This window comes from Lucilia cuprina, chromosome 5, assembly GCF_022045245.1.
Source record: "Lucilia cuprina isolate Lc7/37 chromosome 5, ASM2204524v1, whole genome shotgun sequence".
Taxonomy (NCBI): Eukaryota; Metazoa; Arthropoda; class Insecta; order Diptera; family Calliphoridae; genus Lucilia; species Lucilia cuprina.
Window position 1 is genome coordinate 55,677,509 of NC_060953.1, and position 13,033 is coordinate 55,690,541.

Sequence of the window (13,033 nt, forward strand, 5' to 3'; positions counted from 1 at the left end):
GTTCTAGTTCAGTTCTAGTTCAGTTCTAGTTCAGTTCTAGTTCAGTTCTAGTTCAGTTCTAGTTCAGTTCTAGTTCAGTTCTGGTTCAGTTCTAGTTCAGTTCTGTTCTAGTTCAGTTCTGTTCTAGTTCAGTTCTAGTTCAGTTCTACTTCATTTTTATTTCAGTTCTACTTCAGTTCTAGTTTAGTTCTAGTTCAGTTCTAGTTCAGTTCTAGTTCAGTTCTAGTTCAGTTCTAGTTCAGTTCTAGTTCAGTTCTAGTTCAGTTCTAGTTCAGTTCTAGTTCAGTTCTAGTTCAGATCTAGTTCAGTTCTAGTTCAGTTCTAGTTCAATTCTAGTTCAGTTCTAGTTCAGTTCTAGTTCAGTTCTAGTTCAGTTCTAGTTCAGTTCTAGTTCAGTTCTAGTTCATTTCTAGTTCAGTTCTAGTTCAGTTCTAGTTCAGTTCTAGTTCAGTTCTAGTTTAACTTCAGTTCTAGTTTAACTTCAGTTCTACTTCAGTTCTAGTTTAGTTCTAGTTTAGTTCAAATTTTAAGAAAATTTCTCATTCTTCGTTTTTTAATTTAGCTTTGATACGGAAAATTCCATCAATTTTGACATGAATATATTTTACATAAAAATACAAAAACAGGTACATTTAAACTCATTAAATATTATACAAATATGTGAAGCTGCCTTAATCAAATATTCAAAATTCTAGGTTACATATATTTCTGTTGCAATGTAACCTTCTAAGTAATAACAGCAATCACAAAGCTAATTTTAAAACTGAAACTTTCATATCATACAAAATTATGCAAAAAATTCAAAGAAATTCTATTAACTTTATGTACATACTTAAAATCTATTAAAGATTTTCTACCTACTTGCTTTACCAACTAATAAAGGAAAATATCCAATTATAATCATTTAAACAAATATCCCCAGAGTTTTACAATAACAGAACATAATGGACACAAATGATATGAACCGAAAAAATGACCATTGAGTTAACCCCATACAGAAATACAAAATACAAACAAATTGTTATAGAAATATGTTGAGACGAAGCGAGAGAGAGAGAGACACACACATCTACAAATATAAATGTGTTAAATACAGCCTTAAATACATACTTGGAAATATTGACAATAAAATCCCCATAAGGATAAAGATAATAATAATAGTACAACTAAGGAAAACGGAAATCGAATGTACTGCCGGTATAAACTACAACTACAAATGCTGAAATATACACATACTCATAGTTATAGTTTTATATCAAGTAGAGAACCCACAACAAGAATATGGCCTAAACCAATGCTAAAATAATGATTCATTTGTTTTCTCTGCATGTTTATCTAAATGTTTTCGTTTTTGCAATTCATAAATAGAAGATGTAAACAGAAACCTACAGGTAAATCAATAGAATTTCTATTGATTCGTATTCATTAATATCATGATACTTGTTGTTCGTTCTACAGTCTCATCCCAAGGAATTCACAATTATTATATTTTACTCAGCTACTAGTGTTGATTCTCTTATTCCATTCGTAGTAAATAAGTAAATAAAGACATAGACAATGAATATCCTGTTGAGCTGGTGTGTGTGTGCATGTTGTTTTCAACATTTATAGGGGATTAGGAAACCATCGATTTAATTTCCGGTGTTCATGAAATATGCATACAAAATGTTTTTATGGTTTGTTTTTCTGTTTGTATATTAACAATCACGCAGTTCTTTGGAGAAGATAAGTATGACTACGTTAAAAAAATATATATTTAATAAAATAATTTAACAAAAGGTCCGGCCCACAAAAAAAAACGAATACAATTTGATATAAAAAATGTTAATTGAAATTAATTATTAATTGAAATAACCCAGCAAAAACTTCATTGAAAAGTAATGAGTTAAAAAGCTAAAGAGTTCTATTTTAGTTCTAGTTCAGTTCTAATTCAGTTCTAGTTCAGTTCTAGTTCAGTTCTAGTTCAGTTCTAGTTCAGTGCTACTCCAGTTCTAGTTCAGTTCTAGTTCAGTTCTAGTTCAGTTCTAGTTCAGTTCTAGTTCAGTTCTAGTTCAGTTCTAGATCAGTTCTAGTTCAGTTCTAGTTCAGTTCTAGTTCAGTTCTAGTTCAGTTCTAGTTCAGTTCTAGTTCAGTTCTAGTTCAGTTCTAGTTCAGTTCTAGTTCAGATCTAGTACAGTTCTAGTTCAGTTCTAGCTCAGTTTAAGTTTCCCTTTCGATTACTAAGATTTTTATGCCGGAATGCGCTATTTATCTTGTATAATTTCTGAGTTACAGGCGTTTGAAAATTAAAATTTATATCTTGAACAGCTCTTTGAACATTTTTAATAAAAACATGTCTCGTTATTAATTGTTTATATTTTTAAAATTAATGCTAGAGTTGGAAGATTTATTCCAAAATTAATGAAATGCATAGTGTCCCACTGTCCGACACTCAGAAGTGTCTTGTTATGACAATTAATTATAAACCAATAAATTAAAAATAATAATAAACGATTTCAAATCACATACATACTTGAAAACATTTATCAAAACATCTAGACATTAAATCAAAAATATTTTATGAAAACACAGTTTATTTATGCGTGAAGGTAGTACAATAAAAATAATAACAACAAAAACGATAAAAAGATAAAATCTAGATACAATACAAATGTTCGTGTGGATGTAATTAATTAAATTCGTATATAATGGTAAATAATAATGATAATGTACTTCATAGTTCTAATATGAATTAATTAACTAATATCTAATTGTAGCAACAAATGAATTGATTGATGGATTTAGGAACAATATTACACAATTAGAAACGACGTTTAATGGAACGATAATGATAGCCATCTTGTTCTAAGACAGCAGATTCACCATTTGTGGGACCATCTACTTCGACGACACCCTCCTCTAAGGGTGGAAAATATTCGGTGGTGGGATTGATGGTGGGAAATAGTTCTGGTGTTTTTTCGGGTACTTTGTAATGATAACCATCAGTTTCTAGCACAGCAGAATCTTGAGGTGCTTCTACAACTTCAGCGGAAGTTTCTTTAGGAGCTGCAACTTCAGGAGCTTTAGTTTCAATTTCAACTTGTTCACTAGATGTTTCTAAAGGCAATAGGGAAATGTCTTCACCCGCATTAGTGGGTGGCAAATATTCATTTGTGGGAATTTGTGGAGGTTCAGTGATCACCTCAGTTTCTTTTACTACAGGAGGCAAGTATTCCTTGGATGGTTGCGGTGGTTCGGTGACAATTTCTGTTACTGGAGGCAAATATTCTTTAGAGGGTTGTGGTGTTTCAGTAACAACTTCGGCTTCTTTGATCTCGGCTACAGGAGGCAAATATTCTATGGAAGGTTGTGGTGCTTCAGTTACAACTTCGGGTTCTTTAATCTCTACTGGGGGCAAGTATTCTTTAGAGGGTTGTGGTGGTTCAGTAACAATTTCCATTTGCTTTACATCAGCTACAGGTGGTAAATATTCATTTGAGGGGGAGGAAGGTAACAAATCATTGATTTGAGCAGGAGGCAAGTATTCCCTTGTTGGTGGTGTGGGAGGTAAATAGGCCAAATTCAAATGGGAAACATCACGTTTCTTCTTATAACGCAATTTACGCACTGTCTTGTATTTATAACCATCTTGTGTCAAAACAGCCGACTCTTGAGTTTCCTCAGGTTGAGCCAAAATTTCAATAGCATAATCGGTGGACAATTGCAAATCGGCTGCTGGAGGCAAATACTGATAGCTTAACTCACTAACATCCCGGCGCAAACGATGAGGAGATGGTATATAGGTCAAGGCATTGGCCAAAACCAAAGAACTTATAAAAGTTACAAACAATTTCTGTAATAAACGAAAGAAATTATTTACAATTTAAAAAAAATGTTAAATTTATTTAAATATTACCATTTTTCTCGACTGATCGCTTCACTATCTACTTCTTAACTGTTAAATCAGCAATGTCGTAATGTTGATTTCCAATTGTTAATATTTTCTATTTATAGAAAAAATTAACACTCTTCATTGAAACTGTATAAATGGTTGTCTCAAAAATAAAATATAAAACTGTGTGTAATCGTCAAAAAAAAAAAAAAAAACAAAATCCCGCTTAAAAAAATCACAAAAACGAATAATGAAAACATATATAAAATCAAAACAAAATATTCATAAAATTTTACGCAGTTTCAAACTAACGCCGGTTTGATCAAACATGTAGATTCTGTTGATCACGTCCATATACAGTACAGTTCTCAGTTAAACTTAATAAAATAGAAATGACTTGACAGAAATGTGTAGTACGGCTTAAATTGAGGAAACTCTTAATTGGTGTTTTGCTAGTAATGTTATTAAACTTTGAAGTGAAGAAATTATGTTGTGTTACGTTTTTAACACCCGGTCACAGTGGCACTTTAAAATACAAATTATTAACCCTGGTCAGTAACACTTCAAACTTAATCATCATCTGGACAAGATCATTAGGTTTGACAGCGTTTTTTTTTAATTTTTTTCACAGCAATTAAAATTTACTACAAATCTAGAAAGTTAAGCACGACTTCAACGAATTTTATGTACGCTTCAACATACTAACTAATTAACTAACTAACTAACTAACTAACTAACTAACTAACTAACTAACTAACTAACTAACTAACTAACTAACTAACTAACTAACTAACTAACTATCTAACTATCTAACTAACTAACTAACTAACTAACTAACTAACTAACTAACTAACTAACTAACTAACTAACTAACTAACTAACTAACTAACTAACTAACTAACTAACTAACTAACTTACTAACTAACTAACTAACTAACTAACTAACTAACTAACTAACTAACTAATTAACTAACTAACTAACTAACTAACTAACTAACTAACTAACTAATTAATTAACTAACTAACTAACTAACTAACTAACTAACTAACTAAATAACTAACTAACTAACTAACTAACTAACTAACTAACTAACTAACTAACTAACTAACTAACTAACTAACTAACTAACTAACTAACTAACTAACTAACTTAACTAACTAACTAACTAACTAACTAACTAACTAACTAACTAACTAACTAACTAACTAACTAACTAACTAACAAACTAACTAACTAACTAACTAACTAACTAACTAACTAACTAACTAACTAACTAACTAACTTACTAACTAACTAACTTACTAACTAACTAACGGGCTCGAGCTAATTTCTAAAATTGTCATTATGTCCATGTGACCATTTCTGACCCTTTAAAAAACCGAATTAATTTCAAACATTTTTTCGAATATAGAAAAGAAAAACTCTTATTCAGAAAAGAATTGCTTCAAAATCTGGTGTATGTTGTGCTTTCGATTCCTTTGAAAAGTGTCCTGGATAGCCGGCCTTGGCCGTTCGCAAAGACTTTAAATTCTGGGTTATTTCAAATACCGTCTTCGCTAAATTAAGCCCTTTTTGAGTAAATGAACTCTTTTAAATTCAAGATCTTAATGTCATTTGTGACACTTTTGGAATTGTCATAACGCGAATGGACAGTATGACTCTATTAAATGCGTTATGGTGTCAATGGACATTATTACACTCCTCCATAGAATTTATGTTTTTTTCGCTCATAGACATTGTGAAACCTTTGAAATTGTTAAAATATCCATGGTAACTATGACTCAATTAAGTGTGTCATTAGTCCATGGACATTATGGCATGTCACCCTATAAGGAGTTTTAATCGCTGTTGTAAAGAAGCAAAAGCTCATTGAAAAAAAATATTTATTTCTTTTAATATTTATTACATTAATAAAAAAGTGGTCCAAGGGACACCCTAATGTATATCTTTTTCTCGAGGCTGAAGTTTATAAATCATATATTTTCAATTTGTATACCCTACACCACTTTAGTGTGGAAGGTATATTGGATAAGTGCTGATGCTTGTATATTGGTTTTATATCCACCACAAAGTATACTAATCGACTCAGAATCATTTTCTGAATCGATTTAGCTATGTCCGTCTGTCTGTCAGTCTGTCCGTCCGCCTGTCCGTCCATCCATATAAACCTTGTAATCAAACTTGGCGATTAATTGGCGTCAAATAAATGCTGATGGACGAACATCAGCGTAGGGTGTTAGTATGTATACAAGCAGTCGAACTCATACCTAAAATATTTAATACTCATTTTGATCTTTATTTCCTCAAACACTTTAGTCACTCACATGTCAATAGTTCAATTTCCGAAAAAAGTGAGAGCACAAAAAAAATATTTTTCAAGAATTTTTTAAATTCTTTACTTTTAAAACATTGAAATATTTTAAAGAATTTAAAAAAAAATATTTTCGCACGTTTTATTTCATAAATATTTATGTATTTATTTTATCAATTATTATTATAATTTAAATTAAGTTTTCATCATGAATGGATTGAACTAAATTGAATTGCTTGATATGTGATGTCAATCGTAGAATAAAGAAGTTTTGATTTGTATAGTTCAGTTCCTTGTTCTTATTGTTAAAGAAACGTTTATTAAAAATAAATGAAATCATAATTTTTGTTGTTATACATACATACGATATTATTGTTTGTCATCATACATTATAATAGTAGAAATCGAAAAAATAGAAAACAAAATCAATTGAAACTTAACAAAAATATTAGAGAAGAATTCAATGTCATGGCAACAAATGTTGCCTCCAACAATAATGCTAAAGAAGATGATGATGAATATAATTTTGAAGATCTTTTCAAAATGTTTAAAGTTTGTTTAAATACTCTCAAGTCAATATTAAGTTTTATTATTATTTTATTTTATTTATTTTTGTTAAAACTACAACAACAACAACAATATAAAATATTATTAACAATAGGCCATAATATCATCAATTCATTTGTTCCATCAGCAGCAGCTGTAACAAAAGAAAAAAAAAAACTAAAAAAAAGCAACAACAAAGTTGAATAACCGTTGTTAATTTGAAATTTCAATAAAATGTTTTTTTTTAATAAATTTTATTGAATTTGTATCTGTTACAATCAATGCTGTTGTAAATCTGTTTTTACAATTATTTATAGCACGTTTTTTGTTACAATTTCAGTTATTTATTTCTTTTTATTCAAAAACGATAAAAATTTTAAAATGCAAATTGTAATGCTGAATATCAAAATGTAATTAAATAGTTCTGAGGTGTATTTTTTTTATTTATCTGTATTTTTTCGACTTTTATTTTCTTAATTAATCATCACTTGTTTGTAGCCCTGTAAAAAGGTTTTCACAGCTACTTGACCTTTATGTTAATTTGTTTTAATTTTTTATTTATTTCAGTTGTCAAGAGTTTTGTATTGTCGAAATGATTTTATTTTTTGGTGATGTATCAAAAGAATCTTTTGATTTTAAATAGTTTAAATGAATTGCCCACTTAAAATGTTAATTTAATGTTGTTTTATATGATACCGATCGTTCATGTGTTTATGGTCCATGAAAGTTCATTATCTTCATAATTTTAGAGTGCATATATAGTGTTAACATATTGGATAATTTTTTAACATAATAAATAAAAAAATATGATTCGAACTAGAACTGAACTAGAACTGAACTAGAACTGAACTAGAACTGAACTAGAACTGAACTAGAACTGAACTAGAACTGAACTAGAACTGAACTAGAACTGAACTAGAACTGAACTAGAACTGAACTAGAACTGAACTAGAACTGAACTAGAACTGAACTAGAACTGAACGAGAACTGAACTAAAACTGAACTAGAACTGAAATAAAACTGAACTAAACCAGAACTGAACTTGAACTGAGTTAGTTGTTTGGTTAGTTAGTTAGTTAGTGCTTACTGTAAATATTTTATTTTCATATCATGCGCCAAAGTTTTACTTCAAACTTACAAAAGATTTTTAGAGTTAATTTACCTACCTAATTATACTAATGTAAGGACAATAATCCTTAAATTACACCAAAACAAAGCATTTCAATAAACTTTTAACAATTTTGGCGCTAAAATCCACTCAAACACCTGTTTGATACACATACAAAACAAGGAAACCTAACGAAATGTAAACAAAACTCAACAAAACAGATAACAAAGAGAAAAATAACGAAAAGCTTTCGATGGCTGAAAAGCTTCAAAGCACAAAGAAAACTTAACGAAACCCAAACGTTTTCATATAAAAGGCCAAACGATGGTAAAGAAATTTTCAGTTGCGGTTTTACAACGTTCTCAAAAATACTTGGAAGAAAAAGCGGTGAAAATATAAAAAAAATATTTAAGTGAAATTTAAAAAGAAAAAATTTACAACAATAAGTTTGTTATTGTGTGTGAGAAAAAAATATGCAAATGTGTGTATAACACACATACATACAAATATTTATACAGCAAAACAAATAGAATTGTAATAAATAAAAAAATATATATAAAAATTATAAAAAAAATTATGAAAAGTTTAATATTATAAAATGTTTAAAAGAATATAAATGGGTTATAGAAAAATGTTTATTTCTTATACATACAAAGTTATCTTAATACAAATATAAAAAATTAAAAATATAAACATATAAATGTTAGTGTTTAATATTAGCTGTTCAAATGTAAAAGTCTAAAACGGAAATATAAAATGTGAAAAAAAATTTAAATAACAAATACACAACCACTGGCATAAATACATTTGCAAAGATAACAACGGAAATACGACAAACACTTGTGGATTTTATGGCAAACATCAAACAAGTGTTTTTTTTTGCAAATGTGTGTTTTTATTTGTTGAACATATACATGTTAAAGTATTAAAATAACAGTTAAATAAAATAAAAAAAATCATAAAATATCCTATTAAGTAATATACGTATTTAAATTATTTATAAATAATCATATTACAATGGAGTTTAAAATTTAATTAACTTGTCATCATCATCAATGTTTAACATTTCCGGTTAGTTTTTTATTAAAAAAAAACACAATTTTTTAAGTTTTTCCCAAGGCGTATGAGTGTTGTTTTGATTTCGTAGAAAAAAGTATTTAAAAATCTATAAAATAAAATAATGTTTTATTTAAAAATGTTTTTTTTTAAATTTATTTATTTAATTTTTATTGTGCTATAAAATTGTTATAATGTTATTTTTGTTTTAAAATAAAGTGATTTATTAGAGAGTTAATAAAATTTAAAGCATATGGTTGATCTAATACCCATAAATTATTGTGGGCCACTTGTTGTTAAGAGCGAATAATTTAGCTGTATACATATAAAAAAATTGTTTAAACAAAATTTATTTGTTTAACAAAAATTGTATTGTGCGTAAAAGTGTTTTGCGATAAAAATAAAAAAAAATTAAAATTCATTTATGAATGAAGATAAAAATAATAAAAAAAGATATATCGATGGAAATCAATAATACAATACAGACATGGTCCAAGGTCTTGTGAGATGTTTGAATTGGAATTTGAACGGATTGCGTTATCAAATATATCTCAAACAAATACTTTTTTCCTAAACATATGAAAGTAATATCAAATTAATGCTCGTTTGTTTAGTTTTCTTTTGATATACTCACGGTCTTAGGAAGATATAAATGGAATGACAAAGTGTATAAAAAGTAATCCTGTGATTCGAAAAAGTTAAACTATTTTTTATCATATAATAGGATATATCTGAAACAAGTAACTCTTTTCCAAAACATATCAAGTGTATATCAAAATAAAGCTTTTTCGTTTAACTTTCTTTTGATATATGTATACCTACGTCTAAGGAAGTTGAGGAAGATATTAACGGAATGACAAAGAGTTTAAAAAGAAATGTTTTAATTTCCAAAAACATCAATTTATCGAATATATCCGAAACAGAAAAGTCTTTTCTAAATATATCAAATAAAAGCTCTTTCTTTTGATATATACTCACAGTTTAAAGAATATGAGGAAGATATAAATGAAATGACAAAGTGTATAAAAAAAATCTTGTGATTCCAAAAAGTTAAACTATTTTTGATCATATTATTGGATAATATCTGAAGCAAATAAGTCATTTCTAAAACATATCAATTGTATATCAAATGAAAGCTTTTTCGTTTAACTTTCTTTTGATATATGTATACTCACGATCTGAGGAAGTTGAGAATGATAAAGTGTACAAAAAGAAATTTTGTTAATCTCAAAAGCTAAACTATTTCTGATTAAATTATCGGATATGTCTGAAACAAATAAGACATTTCAAAACATATCAAATAAAAGCTCTTTTGTTGAGCTTTCTTTTGAAGATATAAACGAAATGGTAAAGTGTATAAAAAGAAATCCAAAAAGCTAAACTATTTTTTATCACATTATTGGAAATATCTTGAAGAAATAAGTCTTTTTCAAAATATATCAAATGTATATCAAATAAAAGCTCTTTCGTTTAATTTTCTTTTGACATATACTCACGGCCTGAGGAAGATATTTAGGGAATTTTAGAATATTCACAGATAGACAAATACAGATAAGCGACCATCGGGAATTCGACAAGCTTTTCGCCTTAATACTGAGAAAGCTTAAAATTAAAAAAAAAAACAAACACTTTTTTCAAATTTTAAGGAAAATCGTCACTTTTATGCTTTGAAGACTCTTGTGCTTAATAGGCAATTTTGAATGGAAATTAAGTTTAATTTTAAAAAGTTTAATTTTAAAAACTGGTGAACATTTCTAAAATTCGTAAAAGACTATTTTTAATTTGAAAAAATAGGATCTTGTTGATTTTTGAGAAGGAAAATTATTTTGAAAATTTTGATTGAAAGAAAGTATAAATTCTTTATACATTTTTTTTTTCAAATTTTTTTTAGAAAAAAGAATTATGAAAATTTTCAAAAAAATATTTTTTTTATTGACATATCTATAACTTTCAACTAAGTCATGATTTTTAAACAATTATTTCGATATATAGGAGATAACCACTTACTTTTCAATGTCTACTACTTACCGTCTGCATTACTTAGAAGTACTCGAGGAATAACTTTCTTTTAGTCTGATATAGAAGTACTTTATTTTTAGCTTTGTCATTTTATACATTTTATTTAATTGCGTGTTAAGAATTGTGTTTTACATAAAAGAAAAAAAACTTTAAATTTTTATAAGCACTGGTGCAGTAAGTAGAACATACATATAACTATAAATCGAAATCCTTGATTCGTATTCTCACTTGCTCAACTTATTCAACAACTTCAATGTATGCGAAATGTACTTCTTTAACTCCATATTTGTAAGCGAGAGTAGAAGTACTTGCCTTCAAAGACATCACCGTGTTAAAATAACACTAGACAACACTGAAATGCCTTTTAAATAAAAATAGCTGATTCCTATGTATTTCCACCCGCTGAGTTCAAAAATTATGAAAATTTCGTGTTAGCTATAGTTTCCGAGATATTGCGGTTTTGGTAAAAACAATATTTAAGACAGTTTTTGTTATTTTTTATTTAATTTCTCAAAACCGCACCAATATTCATAGAGTTATTTAACAACATGATAATCAACATAAAATTATCTATCATTAGATTATAATCAGGCTGACAGTTGAAAATTGTATTTTTTTGTTTTATCATTATAAATTAAATTTAAGGAAAACGAGTTTGATAAAATATAAAAATTCAAAACCTTACTCGACAGCACATTTTCTTTATTAACAACTCAAAGAGAACATAAGTGATAGACAGGCCAATGCTTTTGAGTTGTTTCAGAGTATTTGTACTGCCTCTAATTCTCGTTAAGTAAGTGGTTTCTTGAACGCCCTCTTCTTAGCTTTCCGGGGGGTTCCATTCTAAGATCTAGTTGGTAAGTTGTAGTCTTACCCTGCACAAGTCCTTCTACGGATTTCTACTTCGATTTAAAATAGTATTAGTTCGAAAAAGTAGTACCTCATTTGAAATTCGGTTTGGCCAGAAGATTCTCAGCAATTGCCATATAAAAACTTGGATCATACGAGTTGTAGCTTGTGGCAGTTAAAATGGATTGGAAGCTAAAAGTGAAAATTCGCAGCTTCATTTTATACGAGATATTGCTACATCTCCAGATTTCACCTATGCACTTTTAGCCTTGTTGGTGCGATAGCGAATATCCGACTCTCAACCCACGCCCTTCGTTATCTTACTGCCGAAGTAGCAAAAGTTGTTGACGTCTTTAATCGCGATAATGTGGCTTATTATTTGTTGTTTCCAAAGTAGAATCCTTGAGAGTTTAGAAAAGGTTGGTTGATGGAATCCAAACTTGTTTCACAGCTTTGTGCTTTTCAAAGGGAAGACTTTTCTTTCCATTAAAGCGGACTGTAATTTCAGCGTGTCTATATAGCTGACTGATAAGTATGATAATTTTCATGGGTACACCTTTGTCTATTTTTAGCAAAGAAAAAGAACTTTGAAAGAAGTAAAAATAAGTACATGGAAGTACTGAAAAAGACCTGACGAAGTGATGATTTTAACACAAGCTTGTCATAGGAGGGTTGTCCTTTTTATTTGATTCCAAATTCACTATGTTATGTTTTTCTTTTGGAAGTTATTAGTAAGTGAAACTGTAGTATTATAGCTTACAACAAATTTGTCTAAAATAATTTTAATATAAATAAACTACACGCATTTATCCATAAAATCCAAAATAAAATTGTTTTAATTCAAAAAATTCCAGTACAAAAAAAATATATATTTAAAAATTAAAAAAATGCTACATTTTATTTACTTTTTTGGAAGTCAATAAACATCACTTCCACGGAAGGCAAAATAATTTACTTAGTGCTACATTTAAAGTGGTGATAAATATAATTTTTTTGAATGTACTTCGTTTAATTTTTGCTGGGTAAGAACAGTATACTTAACTTCCCGAGAGACAATATCATAAGCTCGCCCAAAATCTATGAAAAAAGTAGTAGGAGTGTGTCGACATTTATCAATGTTCTTTCGTACTAGTTATACCCTACACCACTTTAGTGGGGACGGTATATTGCGTTTGTGCTGATGTTCGTAACATACAAAAATATTCAACCTATACCAATCGGCTTAGAATCGTTTTCTGAGTCGGTTAAGCTATGTCCGTCTGTCCGTCCGTC

The 13,033-nt window shown here is 28.6% G+C and overlaps 1 protein-coding gene across 1 annotated transcript; it reads right to left on the minus strand.

The window, feature by feature from the left end:
* Positions 1–2,555: 2,555 nt before the first annotated feature.
* On the minus strand, positions 2,556–3,946 carry LOC111678509 (leucine-rich repeat extensin-like protein 1). The gene is made up of 2 exons (XM_023439885.2): positions 3,896–3,946; positions 2,556–3,832 (listed from the first exon to the last, which is right to left on the minus strand). The coding sequence occupies exons 1-2, from the start codon at positions 3,896–3,898 to the stop codon at positions 2,801–2,803; spliced, it is 1,035 nt and encodes a 344-aa protein (XP_023295653.2). The 5' UTR covers positions 3,899–3,946; the 3' UTR covers positions 2,556–2,800.
* Between the last annotated feature and the right edge of the window lie 9,087 nt (positions 3,947–13,033).